The sequence below is a fragment of the Lagenorhynchus albirostris genome, chromosome 1 (genome assembly GCF_949774975.1).
Source record: "Lagenorhynchus albirostris chromosome 1, mLagAlb1.1, whole genome shotgun sequence".
NCBI lineage: Eukaryota > Metazoa > Chordata > Mammalia > Artiodactyla > Delphinidae > Lagenorhynchus > Lagenorhynchus albirostris.
The window spans coordinates 168,797,151-168,811,927 of NC_083095.1; the positions used below are offsets into that span (position 1 = coordinate 168,797,151).

At 42.7% G+C, this 14,777-nt stretch overlaps 1 protein-coding gene across 1 annotated transcript in view; it reads left to right on the forward strand.

The window, feature by feature from the left end:
* The window catches only part of ITIH2 (inter-alpha-trypsin inhibitor heavy chain 2), a 37,488-nt gene extending 23,136 nt beyond the window's left edge, over positions 1–14,352 (forward strand). Inside the window, exons 13-21 of the mRNA XM_060121024.1 lie at positions 347–532; positions 906–1,045; positions 3,080–3,249; positions 4,995–5,132; positions 9,390–9,503; positions 9,948–10,146; positions 10,703–10,875; positions 12,114–12,225; positions 14,190–14,352. Coding sequence (XP_059977007.1) covers positions 347–532; positions 906–1,045; positions 3,080–3,249; positions 4,995–5,132; positions 9,390–9,503; positions 9,948–10,146; positions 10,703–10,875; positions 12,114–12,225; positions 14,190–14,337 — 1,380 coding nt within the window. The 3' untranslated portion in view covers positions 14,338–14,352. The remainder of the gene's footprint in view (positions 1–346; positions 533–905; positions 1,046–3,079; positions 3,250–4,994; positions 5,133–9,389; positions 9,504–9,947; positions 10,147–10,702; positions 10,876–12,113; positions 12,226–14,189) is intronic.
* Positions 14,353–14,777: the final 425 nt, after the last annotated feature.

The following is a 14,777-nucleotide window of genomic DNA, read 5'->3' on the forward strand; positions in this document are numbered from 1 at the left end:
AGGCACCATATTTAAACCTGGGGACAGGTAAGAGACAGGTTCTAATTTGGGGATATCCACCCAGCTGACTTATTATGAGAGTCCATGAGCTTTTCATGCTCGTCATAACAGAAAGAAAATATGCTGGGCTCTTAAATCAAGAGCAATATTCTTAACAAAGTCTTGATCGTCTCTGTTTCAGTTCATTGAATAACTATGAGAATTTTCCATAGCTTTCCACAGAGATCCTGGGAGAATAAATTGAGCGATGTCTGCTAAGCACTTGAAGAATCTCAGAGAAAAATGCTTTAGATCTATAAAGTGATGTGAAAGTAATGATTTCTCTGTTTTTTTCTATGAATTGTAGAAATTCTACAACCAGGTCTCGACTCCCTTGCTCCGGAACGTTCAGTTCAACTATCCCCAAACACCAGTAACAGATGTCACTCAAAACAGTTTCCATAACTATTTTGGAGGCTCAGAGATCGTGGTGGCAGGAAAAGTTGACCCTGATAAATTGGAGCAGTTACAGGGTATTATCACTGCAACTTCGGTACTTCCACTTATCTGCTTATTCTAAAAACACTAATTGTCCCCTTAGTATACAAGAGACATCTTGTATATTAACAGGCTGATACTCTGAATTCCAAGAATCATGTGGATATAATAAAAGCAAAAAGCGATAGGGAAGGCCTGAGAATATCTGTGCCATCTTCCCAACTATTGTGTAAATCCTGACCTTTTCCATCCCAAACGCTGGAGGTTGGCTCTTACTTCCTCTTGTGTATTCTTTTGGGTTATTTTGCATTCCCCTTCCAGTTGCCTGCTACCCTGATTCACTCACAGTAGATCCTTTGGAAAATGTGAATTGATTAACTACAATTCTGCCCCACTGGTGTCTTTCAACTGAACCTTCCACTGTCCAGGCTAATGCAGAGTTAGTCTTGGAAACCCTGGCCGAGATGGATGGCTTGGAGGATTTTCTATCCAAAGACAAGCATGCAGATCCTGATTTCACCAAGAAATTGTGGGCCTATCTGACTATCAACCAACTTCTGGCTGAACGGTAAGAAGACCGTATACCACAGGGATTTGCAAAAGCAAAAGACTTGCCTTGGATACTTGACATAATAGACAAAAAAAAAGAGTTTGGAACCAAGAAAGGCAGCAAATTATTACAGGGTTTGGAGTATTCATTTCCACTGGTTTCAGGCAGTTTTAACTCAAGCTGGGTTCACTCGTTTTTCTTTTTTCTTGATATATAACATGCATACAATAAAGCATGTGAAGTGCATTCATTTTAAATGTACAGTTTAATGAATTTTTATGCACATCACCCACGTAATCAGCACCCGATCCAGACACGGAACAGTTCTTCCATTTCTGAAGTCTCCTTCATTCTCCTTTCCACTCAACGCCCACCTCCCACCTCGAGTAGAAATCACTATTTTGACATCGGTCACTATCAATTAGTTTTGTCTATGATGAAATTTCATATAATGATACAAACTGTATTTTTTGTTTCTGGCTTCTTTCACTCAATGTGATGCCCGTGAGATTCATCCATCTCATTGCTGTGGGTATCAGGAATTCATTTGCATTTACTCCTGAAAATAGATTATTGTCCAAAGAGAAATTTATGATTATACAATTCTGATATCACGTAAGTAAGGGCTTCCTATAGGTACCTATTTCAGCTCTGGCTTCTCAGCTGACTGGTATTTAAATGCTCCAATATAAAAACTATATTTCTAGAGTAATGTATGGTTCTTTGATCACGTGTATCAGAATTACAGGGGGGTGTTTGGATAAGAAAATTACTGTTCCCCAGCCCGCCTCCACCTATTTGATCAGATTCTTAGGAAGAGGGAGCAGGGTGGTGTGAACGGGGCTGGGAAAAATGAAATACGGCTGTATAACTGTGCTCAGAGAGAAAATCCTTAATGTCAGTAAGATTATAAAACAGACACAAGATTGTAAGCTGTGGCTTTAAAGTAAGTGAGAACTGTCCCTGCCTCTTTACAGAGGCAACTGGGTGCATGGAAAGGTGTATAGCAAATTGCTGCAGACGTTAAATATTGATTTTTTTTTTGTGGTACGCGGGCCTCTCACTGCTGTGGCCTCTCCCGCTGCGGAGCACAGGCTCCGGACGCGCAGGCCCAGCGGCCATGGCTCACGGGCCCAGCCGCTCCGCGGGACGTGGGATCTTCCCGGACCGGGGCACGAACCCGCGTCCCCTGCATCGGCAGGCGGACTCTCAACCACTGCGCCACCAGGGAAGCCCTAAATATTGATTTTTAAAAAACAATCCCTGTAAAGTGGATCAGTGGTTGCCAGGGAGCAGTGGGTGGAAAGGATGAACAGGCAGAGCACAGGGGACTTTTTAGGGAGGTGAAACTACTCTGTATGACACTATAATGACGGATACCTGTCATTATACATTTGTCCAAACCCATAGCATGTACAACACAAAAGTGAACCCTGGGTGTTGATGACGTGTAGATGTAGATGTATCGATTGTAACAGATGTACCACTTCTAGTGGGAGATATTGATAATGGGGGAGGTTGTCGGGTGGGGAAGGGGCAGGGAGTACATGGAAAAGCTCTACTCTCTGCTCAGTTTTGCTGTGAACCTAAAACTGCTCTCAAAAATAACTTATTTAGACTTGTTTCCAAGAGGGAGGGGGTCGGGGGAGGGGTGGAGTGGGAGGTTGGGGTGAGCAGATGTAAGCTGTTACATCTGCTAAACAACAAGGTCCTACTGTGTAGCACAGGGAACTATATTCAGTATCCTGGGATAAACCATAATGGAAAATAATATGAAAAAGAATGTATATATATATATATATATATGACTGAAGCACTTTGCTGTACAGCAGTAATTAACACAGAGAACACTGTAAATCAACTATACTTCAGTTAAGAAAAATAATAATCTGTTTAAAAATTCCTTAGGACTGCATGGATAGACAAAATACTAAGCTTCATGAAGCCAGTTAATTCTGTTTTACCTCATGGTCCCCAGGGTCCCAGCTGGACCCAGAAGTGGTGGAGTTAAATCTAGTGATGCTGTCCAATGTCTCTGTTTCCTGAGTACAGGAGCCTGGCTCCTACAGCTGCTGTGAAAAGGAAAATTACAAAAACAATCCTGCAGATGTCTCTGGATCACCATATAGTGACCCCCCTCACATCCTTGGTGATTGAAAATGATGCCGGGGATGAACGCATGCTGGCAGACTCCCCTCCACAAGACCATTCTTGTTGTTCAGGTGAGTCTGCCTACCTGGTGGAGAAATTTTTCATAAGATGTTATGGAAAAACCCAAACGAACTTTTTGGCCAACCCGATATTTTTTTATAAGCCTAAGTCCTGATAAGCCTTGTTGACATAGATAAAAGTAAACAGGAATGGAAAGAACTTGGTTACAGCAGTGGCAGTCACTTATCTGAACTTCTTTGAAGTCATATACAAAACTCATATAGAATCTAGTACTCAAAAAAGTATTTTTAATGGTCTATCAGATGACATGTCAGGCCCTTCTCCAATCCTGTTGAAAGCAAAGAATTGAAAACTGTCTCACTTACAAATAGATTTGTTTCCTAGACATTGCAGTTATTCCATTTTGGGGCACTACACCGATTTTCAAATGGACACTTAGTTCCCGGGAGGTTTTTGGTGAGGCAGGCAGGAAAAAGGTGTGCCTTCCATTTCTAAACTAGGAGAAAGGGTTTTCTTGGGAAAAATATATATGGAAGCTAAGAAGCTCAAAATTGCCGTAAAAGCTATCCATGATCTCTGTGTCTCGTGGAATGTCCCAAGGTACACCCAAGGGCACGTGTGCCCACATTTAGAAGAGCTTGGTTTACTCATCTCTTCCTTCCTCCCTTTCTTAGGGACTGGTCCTGTATTAACAATCTTGAGAATGACCAGCATTCACTGGAGGGATCGTTTTCTGCATTTTTAATTCTGTCCAAGTGAGATGCCAACTTTATGACAGAGGTCCAGGCTTCAAGAAACTCTTACTTCTGACTTCCAGTTACAATAGCCTGGAGCCTCACAGCTAAATTTATGCAGGGAGAAACTCAGGCTAGATGACCTGGCATTTATAGGTGATTTTATATCCCCTGAATAAAATGCCTAGGTGAACTGGCATTTTTTTCTCAGAGACAAGGAGCTGACTGCATATCAGAAAGCCAAATGAATTTTTTTTTTTTTTGCAGTACGTGGGTCTCTCACTGTTGTGGCCTCTCCCGTTGCGGAGCACAGGCTCCGGACGCGCACCTTCAGTGGCCATGGCTCACGGGCCCAGCCGCTCCGCGGCATGTGGGATCTTCCCGGACCGGGGCACAAACCCATGTCCCCTGCATCGGCAGGCGGACTCTCAACCACTGCGCCACCAGGGAAGCCCCCAAATGAATTTTTTGCAACCAGTAGGGGATATTGGTTGGTTGGGAAACTAAATCGTTCAGTTGATTGTTTTGTTTTGTTTTCTTTTTTATTGAAGTATAGTTGATTTACAATATGGTGTTAGTTTCAGGTGTACGGCAAAATGATTCCATTTTATATATATATGTACTTTCAGATTATTTTCCATTATAGGTTATTATAAGATATTGAATATCGTGTTATACAGTAAATCCTTATTGCTTTCTGATTGTCATTTGGTGAGTGGATAGGAATAGATCCGAGAAGATGCCATCCAGAGTCTGGCTGGACCTCATCTCCCCAGTTTATGGTGAAGGCACAAGGTCCTTCCCCAACCTCCGAGGGCTGGTTCCTCCTACTACAGACCCTAGCCCAGGACCCAGACTCTGCAGAGAAGCCTACAGCAGGCCCTCACAGCATGATGACAGAAGGAGCTGGAAGATAGAGAACTCAGGAATAAAAATAATGGGAGAAAACCTTAGCTGAAAACCTCTGGGGTCTGTCTGCATAAAACAGATTCTTGATATTGTAAGCAATGTCCATGGAAAAGTAAACCTGGAAACTAATGGATACAGTTTTTTCTATGCAGGTGCCCTGTATTATGGCAACAGAGTTGCTCCAAATTCATTCCCACCTTGGGTGAACCCTTCACCGACACCAATGGTCCCAATGCCCGCGGTTGGTGCTCCAGTGCTTGAGACAACCCCTCCTCCACACGTGATGAGAGGTAAGGGAACTTCCACAATTCTTCCACATCCCAGATCTCAATTGGACCATAATGCCATGGAGCATTGGTATACGTTTAAAAAATCCTGGTAAAACTGGAAGCCTTCTATAGGCATCATTGCCTTCCATGGAAAGAAGATGGCCCCATGTATTAGTCAGCTTGGGCCACCAAAACAAAATACCATAGACTGGGTGGTTTAAGCAACAGAAGTTTATTTCTCCCAGTTCTGGAGGCTGGGAAGTCCAAGATCAAGGTGCCAGCCAGGTACATTTCATTTTCTTCGTTTGTAGGGAGCACCTGTCTTCCTGTGTGTTCACATGGCCCCTTTGTGTATGCACTGGCGAGAGAGATAGAGGGCAGGCTCTCCCGTGTGTCTCTTTTATAAGGGCACAAACCCCATCATAAGGGTCCCTCCCTCATGACCTTGTCTAACCTTCATCAGCTCCCAAGGCCCCACCTCTAAACACCATCATGTTGGTGGTTACAGCTTCAACATATGAATTTGGGGGGACAACGCATTCCATAGCACCCCATTTCCAACTGTACAAGGCAAACCTTCTGGGATGGAAGAGATGCACCTCTCGTGTGGGGAGGGCCAATAGGTATCAATGGAAAGGACATCTTCTTTGGAGATTGTTCATGACACTCATTTGAACTTAAGTTACTTAACATTTCTGCACTTCACTTCCTTCATTTTGAAAACAGGCATCACTATACTTGTGTAGCTGTAAGTACGTAAGTATCATGATGTAAGCTACTTACATAGCTGTCGATTAAATATGTAACCATCTTTAAAGAGCTGGCATGTTATAGTCACTCAATAAATAGGTGTTCTGTTTGTTTTTGGCCACACCATGCAGCATGTGGGATCTTAGTTCCCCCGACCAGGGATCAGACCTGTGCCCCCTCCAGTGAAATCACAGAGTCTTAACCACTGGGCCACCAGGAAAGTCCCTAAATAGGTGTTATTATCAATTTTATAATCAAAAATACTTGAATGTTGTTTCCTATATAACTGCATTATCATACATTATTTTGTGAGGTTGTTTGTTAATTTGCTTACTTGATTTTAATCAACAGCATATTTGAAAATCCTAGTTTTGCTCAGCATTTAAAAATCTTTCTACCAGTGGTTTCAGTGGCAGGCATGGGTAGCAGATGCAATCGTGTGAAAGCCAGGAAAACGAATTTCCTCGCGAGGGTCCTGGCAGCTGCATCTGGCTTCCTTGTGCAGATTCTTTCTTTGCCTTCTGGTCATCAACCTCTGCAGGGTCTTATTTCTCAACCAGAGAGAGGGGCTGCCTGGGGGGAAATAGGAAACTATCTTCTCTCCTGTTCCTGGTCTGCACTATGCCTTTCGGTGAAAGGGGTTTCCACTGCCTACCCATTGGCTGGTCCCATGTAGAAAGCTTGTGTCCCTTTTCTGCCTTTTATTTAGGAGTAAATTTCAACATTCAAAGAAGGAGCACATCCCTCTCACTCTTGGAAGGTCCAAAGTACCAGCTTAACTCGGGTGGTTTGCAGTTTAAATATCAGAGTAGCTTCTGGTGTAGCTTCTTAGAAATGTGCTGCTTTTCTAGACTGCTTGGAACGTAAGACTCTTCTATCCAGAAATCCTCAGAACTGATTTCTCAGGACTGTACACCTACCACTCACCTGACATAGAATTATAACAGAGAGAACACAGCGAGGACTCTGAATGGATATTTATGGTATCTTTAAATATCTTTAATAAGTATCTTGATAGAGATTTTAAAACATCCCACCTCTACGACTTAGCTCTGAAATTGTTGTTTGGGGGCCCAAGGTGATCTTCTTCTTCACACTTCCATTGGTGGCGATGCTTCAGACAGAGGTCCCTCCACTCCCCTCCCACATCACCTCCAAATATGGAGCTTTGGTGAAGGGCTCTGCATGTGACTCTCAGAGTGACAGCCTCGTAAAGCGGCACATGAGGAGGGAATCTGTGTGTCCAAGGTCGCTGTGCTTGCACAACAGCCATTTTTACCATGTGTTTCCAACGAGTGGCTTCTGAGAGCAAGATCTGATTGCAGTGACAAGTTCATGAGTCACTTAAACTGTTCCTTTGCAAAATAAAACTTTCATAGAAACATGTAGAGCCCGAGCCAATTTATTTTGAAGTGTTCTTCTCAGTAAGAATGCAGTGCTTGCTCCGAGTTTCTTGTCTCTGCTGTATGAGGCAACCAAAAGGACAAGGTCTTGAGAGTCAGACAGTTCTGGGGTCCAACTCTGCCCCCATGACCTTGGCCTGGACACTGAAACATCTATAGGTCTCAGCCCACCTTCAAAATGGGGATGATAATAACCTGCAAGGTGGTTCTAAAGTAGGTTCCTGGTTCCCAGGAGAAGCTCGGTAAATGCTGGCTAGTCTCACACTCATTAACCCCAGGTCCTCAATCTCCCTCCAACCTGATCAGAATGGAAGGCTGCACAGACTAACTTCAGTATGACCTTTTGTTTCTGGTAGACGTCTATCCACTCATTAGGGCAGTACTGATTCGCTGCTGCTCACCAAAAGGTCTGATGGATGGGATCTAGGTTCATCAAAATGGCAAAACCCATGATTATCTTTAATGAAAGCAATTTCGTTCAAGCCAAGTTATCTCAAAACACCCTATTTGTGTAGAGGAAAGAAGAGGCTATCATAATAAAATGATTTTTTTGATTAAAGAAACAAAGAGCTGGGAAGCTTTGTTGCGTGTTTTAATGATGCCCTCTCATGCCCAGCTCCTACACAAAATCAATTAACCAAGTATTTATTGACTACAGAGCATAAGCTTGGTGGTGTGAGGGGTGCAAAGAAGTACAAGATTTTGTTCCAGTTCTGGATGAGTTTATCCTCCATTTCGAGTTTCCAAACACACACTTGAAGGAGCATATCAGGATGGTTGGGAGAATGGGCACGTAATCAGACAGCGTGGCTTTGCGTCATAACTTTGCCACTTATTAACGCTGTGATGTGACCTCGGGCAGGTCACCTGTCCTCTGCAGGACTGCGGTGAGAATTAGTTAATATTTGCAAAGAGCTTTGTGATAGCATCTAGAAAACAGCAACCTCTCAGACATTTGTTAAAGCATGGTAAGGAACAATTTATTCATGATGGGTGTAGGGACCACTGCACTGGGGTATTGCAGTGCAGGAGGGAGATTAGATTCAACTCTGAACACACCATGGGAAAGTGGGAATTTACAGACAAAAACCAGGCTGAGGTCAGTAAATGGAATATTACTAAGAGGAAACATCAGTGGAAAGGGGGGGTTCTGGTTAAACTAACCTAACAGGATTCTTGCTGAAGGCAGGCCAGGTAATCAGACCTCACTTGAGGATGGTGGGGGGAGGAGGAACCTGAATAGATATCAAGGGTGATCAGATTTGGAGGGTGGGGGATTCTAGCTAAACCTACTTAGTAGGATTTTTGCTAAAGTTAGACAATGCAGAGAGGAACATGGAAGTCCAAAAGTTGAGGTCAAACCTGAAGAGTTCAGGGAAGCCTGAGTAGAGTTAGTCCCAGGAGAGAGTCTTTGTCACTCCTTCATTAAATTATTTCTCTCTTGAAGGTAAAGACCATGACTTATTTATAGCTACACCAAGCGTTGCATAATTCAGAGTTTTGCACATGGTTTGGTTTTTTTTCTTACCAAATATTTGTTGAATGGGTAAACAAACAAACAAAAAAGATCAGCCAGAATAATGGTGTCTAGTAACAAAGGAGTACTTTCTTGGGACTAGTTTGATCCTTCATTGCTCTTGGAATTGATCAATATTAATCTGTATGCCAAAAGGTAATATTATGTTTTTTGTTTTTATGCACTGTGTATGACTACTTAAAAATACAGGTATTTTACCTATCTATACACACAGTCACTGTATATACACATATGTAGTGCATTTGTAGTATATATTATACATATAGTGTGTATGCTTGTGTTTCTTATTCCTAATGTCTTTCTTATTCATTTTTTTCTCTCTAGCCTAGAATATATGTGATAGCTACAAAACGAGTATACATTATATTTGTAAGATAACCTAGAACTCTGATGGCAGTTCCATGAGGAAGGGACAGCGCTTGGACCACTGGGTCCTCCCTGGTGCCTAGAACAGTACCTAGCGTATAGTAGGAGCACCATAAACATTTGTTGTTGTGAAATTAAAGAAGTTCAGGAATAAAATACTGTTCAAATTAATCTTCCTTTCTATGATTTTGTTTGTTTTCATTTTCTTTGTATATTTTCCAGTTGAAAATGACCCACACTTCGTCATCTACCTACCAAAAAGCCAAAAGAATATTTGTTTCAATATTGACTCAGAACCTGGAAAAATCCTCAACCTTGTTTCTGATCCAGAATTAGGTAAAATAAAAAGATATTATATTAGAATTAGACTACTAGATCATGGTCATTCTTCACTGTCACTACCTGGGATTTCTTTCTTTCCTACCTTAATAAAATCTTATATATATATATTTCAAACTACTCTTTTCAAACTCTGATAGTGAGAAATGAATTATAAATATATTCCTAACTATTTGAACTATTCTAGATAAAATACTCTGAGTATGAACTAGCAGAACTTGTGATATGATTAATTTAAACCATAAGAAAACAGTTATAAAATGAGAATTATAGAGGAAAAAAATATTTTGTAAATCCTGAAGCTAAATAAAAAAATAATTTTCCCATTCTGTCAAGTTTTATAAATTTGAATTATGGTGCCCACATGTGCAAAAAAAAAAGAAAGAAAGAAAGAAAGAAAAAGAGCGCACAAGAGAGAAAAAACTTTTTTTTTCCTTGCAGGGATTTTGGTCAATGGACAGCTCATCGGTGCCAAGAAGCCCAAGAATGAAAAACTAAGCACCTATTTTGGGAAACTGGGATTTTATTTCCAACGTGAGGACATGAAAATAGAAATCAGCACCGAGACCATCTCCCTGAGCGGGGGCTCTCGAACATCTGTCTTGTCCTGGTCCGACACGGCCCACATCCTTAACCAGAGGCAAGTACAGTTACATCCTAATTAGGGCGTATCCTTGACACGTGACTACATCAACAAATCCAGACACGCGTGACACAAACATAAAACTCAAAATCATCATTTTAAATGTGAAGAAGTCAAGGTTCAGAAAAAATTTTGTTACTTCCTGCCCTGCTCCTGGCAGTAGAGTCTATGTGTTTTGGACACAGTGTGTCTCAGTGCTAGCCTGGCGCCTGGCATACAGTAAGCACTCAATAAGTACATGTTGGACGTGTGAATGAATCCATCAACTGAAATCCAGCCCAGTGTGTCAGAGTGCTCAGAAACACTATGATTCTGTCCTATGAGTAATATCTTCCCATTAGTACCTGTTCATTGTTGATATGGAAACGTATCCATTGACAGAATTTCAGCGCTGGGAGATAAATCAACGTTCTGTGGCCAAAATGTCGTAAAGCTCTTAAAAAACTGGGGGGTTGTACGGGGCAGAGTGAAGTCATATTAGGGGTGGGAGAGGAATGACATTCTAAAACGAGTCTGTTCCGGAATCGTTAACTCCTTTTTGACTTCCCACCAGGGTGCTTGTCTCGGTGAAGAAAGAGAAAACTGTGACTATCACCCTGGATAAAGAGATGTCCTTCTCTGTTTTACTTCATCGCGTTTGGAAGAAGCATCCGATCAATGTCGACTTTTTGGGGATCTACATCCCCCCCACAAACAAGTTTTCTCTTAATGTACACGGGTTGATAGGTAAAGTGTCCGTGGACCATCTGGCAGGTGTGGGACTGACCACCCTAGGTCTTGAGCAACTTTGGCTCAAGGTTAGAACATTTGGTTAGAATGTGGGAAAGTGACAGGTATGGACTCAAGGGTTCAGGGAGGACCCACACCCTGGTCTTAATTTATGAAGGTGCCTGAGTGACACACAAAGAGGTCAGTGTCGTTGACAGAGTGTAACATTTACCGTTGCTCGCGGTTTCCATAGAAACATGAGACACATCTCACCATGCAGGGCCACGGGGAGGCCAGGTTTGGGTCAGGAAGCAGAAGCAGGAGCAAGAGATAGGTCCAGGCCAGAGCCTTTACTGGGGTTTCTGTGGCAAAGACAGGACAGAGCAGGGTAGTTTGGGGTTGGCTGGCTTAATAATTTCAGTGGGCACTGGGCTATAGGGTGGTCTTTCCTTGCCTGGCACCTGGCCCTGGAATGATTCCTTCTGGGGCTCCCAGGCCAGAGACAGCAGGCCCGGCTCTGGCCTGGTCTGTTTGCAGATCCCCGCCCTGCTCCCGGCTCCTTTGCTCTCTTTCAGAATTGGCTTTCCCAGGGAGGGGCAGTCTCCCCCCAGCCAGACGGAGTTTTTAAGATGTCAAAACATCATAATATACAGAGAATAAGAAACAAGATTCCTACAACCCCACACAGCAGTGCAGGGCGACTCGTAATGCTATAGCTGGGACTATTTGCTGCTCCAGACAAAGTTTCCCAGGGCTGGGATTTCATCACATACTGGGCAGATTAAGAGAAGGGATGGATACACTGTACGTTTTATGCTGAAGATTTTTTTCTCACTGAAGAGAAGTGAACTGGTTTAGGAAGTCTGTGATAACAAGCAGGGCGTCCAGGTCAACCTTCCCTACTTTTTAAAGAACGGTGGCGATTTAAGCATACTGTATAGTGTCACAAACCAAACGTGTTTCTAGATTTGAGCTGTACTCTCAGGTGCTGACCTTTACCCCCACCATCAGAGTGTTTGATTTTACTCGGGGTCCAGTTGATCAGACTCATATGTCAAACGACATACGAGTGAGCAGCATGGATTTGCCCTCAGGAAGAACCCATCCCCATCTGCATCCTTCTCCTCTCAGTACATCTGTCTACCCCAGAAAGTCTAGATGGGGGAACCAAAATGCAGCTTGGATCACATGACCAGCCTGTCCTTTTGTCTTCCCTTGAGTTACATGTAAATAAACGTCTGGACTTTGTTTCATAGGCCAGTTCATGTATGAGCCAAAGATACATATCTTCAATGAGCGACCAGGAAAGGACCCTGAGAAGCCAGAGGCAAACATGGATGTGAAGGGACAAAAGCTGATTGTCACCAGGTATGTCTCGGATGCATATACTACGGGAACAAAAAGGGCTCCTGTTAGGATTGGACTCACGGCCAAATAGAAGAACAAGAAAAGCCATTTCAAGCTTTACCTGTGTCACACTAAACAATTCACCAGGAAGAGACACATACATGGCATTGGCGTAAGGACACTGCATGGAGTCCATCCGAAATGCAAAAAATGACCAGGTACATAAGTACGTACCATCAAATGCCAAGATTAATTACTCTACTCTTCTCACCTTCGTACATTAGAAGCCATACGGCCACAAGCTGGATAACTGAAAAAGCAGATCAAAGGAAGAAATCATAAAAACACCTACTCGCCGTAGTGCTAGCGAAAGAATGTGTAGATTTTTACTTAAGCCTAGAGCTTTCTTTTTGAGTACTTATCCACTGAATGCATGTTTGTGTTTGAATCTACTGAATACATCTTGGTGTAGCTTTTCTTACACAACCGTATCCATATGCTTCATTTTGAAGTGAGAACATAGATACCTGTAAAGCATCCTGAGTTTAAACTTTTTATACGTCTTTTTCATTTTTCCCAGTCTTTTACAGTTGTCTCACCCAGGCCTAATCTGGTATCATATTAAAGAATTCGGGGCCTTTTTGGAGTTTTTACAAAGCAGCCAACTTTGCTCGATGAGAAATGACTCTTTTGGCACACGAATGTCACTGGCTTCCATGTACTTCATTAAACCATAAAATTACAACAATTAAGCCATAAAATTACAACAATCATTAAGCCATAAAATTAAACAGTAAAATAAAGTTACCACAGAAATAGATTTGTGAACTGCAACAATGGGCTCTTAGTACACTACTCAACTAGTATGGGTTTACCAGAGATCAGTGAGTTACCACTGGGCGTCAGTAAGCGTGTTTCATAGAAGCAACGCTGAGCACAGTTGATCACAGTAATAACAAGTTATCTGAGATAACTTGTAAACACATCTACTCTATGCTAATGACCAAAGGTAAAGGCTGGGCCCCATTTTCTTCTACTGCCAGCACCTCGTGACGCACAGCGGAAACTAACTCGACCCGTGGGCCACGCGCAAAGATGTATGTTTTAAAGCTCATTAATGGCAGTATACCGTATAACTTCTTTACCCTTAAAACAAAAACCATGAATGTCTCAGGAACAGCCGGCGTCGCTCCTAAGTAGAACAGTCAGCCCTGCAGTCAAGCTGAGAGGCACCTCAGATTCATCCTGCAGGGCACCTGTGAGCTGGAGCTTCGTTTCCACCTTCTTTCCATTTGAACGTTATTTCCGCCCCACAGCCTCCCTGCAGTAGCCGCAGCTCCCCAGAGCACGATGGTTGGATCCTCTTCCAGCCTCACCAGATAAACACAAGACACCCAGGAAATTGTGAATTTCAGATACTTGGGACATACTTCTGCTGAAACATGAGTGGTGTTTATCTGAAATTCAAACTTAACTGGCATCCTGCATTGTTATTTGCTAAATCTGGCAGCTTCTTCCTTGCTCTGGGCTAATTTGGAGACTATACCAGCCCTAGGCAACCTTGAGGACATAGCCCCCAGCCAGTTCCCACTGCCCCCTTGTCCCTTTCCCCATGTCCAGAAAGAGGACTGCCTCTGACTACATGGGCCTCCCCTCCAAGGCAGCAGGGAAAAAATAAAAAAGGAAAGTTAATTTGCACTCTTTACCTTCCTGGAAAAGTCCATATTGGTCAATCTCTAGACAGGTTATTTGAATTTCCAAGGACACACTGCTTATTGTCTGTCTTTCTAAACCAAGCCCCTGACTCTGGTGCTTTGTATGACTTGGGGAAGACTTGGGGAACGGGGATGGGGCACAGGGGTGTTAGCAGATACAGTGCTAGAAGGGGGCAGAAAACACAGAGGGAGAGTGTGTCTTCTTTCTAGATACACAAGCTGGCCACGCCCTGGTCTGTGTCCTAACCACGCCCACTGTTCTCCTTGCAGAGGCCTGCAGAAGGACTACCGGACAGACAGAGTGTTTGGGACCAACGTTCCTTGTTGGTTTGTGCACAACAGTGGGAAAGGCTTCATCGACGGACATTACAAGGACTACTTTGTGCCTCAGCTCTACAGCTTTCTCAAATGGCCTTGAAAAGTTTATAGTTGGGGAAATTCTATGTATAAATATACATTTTTTCAAAAAAAAAAATATATATACATTTTTTCCCTGCCACCTTTGTAGTCATTCTTGAGTTTGAATAATTAAAAACTAACCAGATATCATGGTGGTTTATAAAACCTGTTAACACACCTGAAGAAGATAAATACTTTGCAAAGAAGTTTTAGGATGTTTTTGGCGTTTTCAGATGGGAAGGTGTGTTAATCGAGGTCGTGGAGGGCTACATTGGTGAGTCAAGCTGCCGTCCAGACGGAGTCCTGGGTTTGGCATTTACTGTAAGGACTTCACTGTTTTTAGTGTCAGGTCCTCAACCTTGCAACTGAATACATTATTAGGTTGTCAGTTACATGGGAAATTCAATTATGAGGTTATTTGGTGAACTTGGAGTAAGAACAGGGGAAGTCACCTATCTT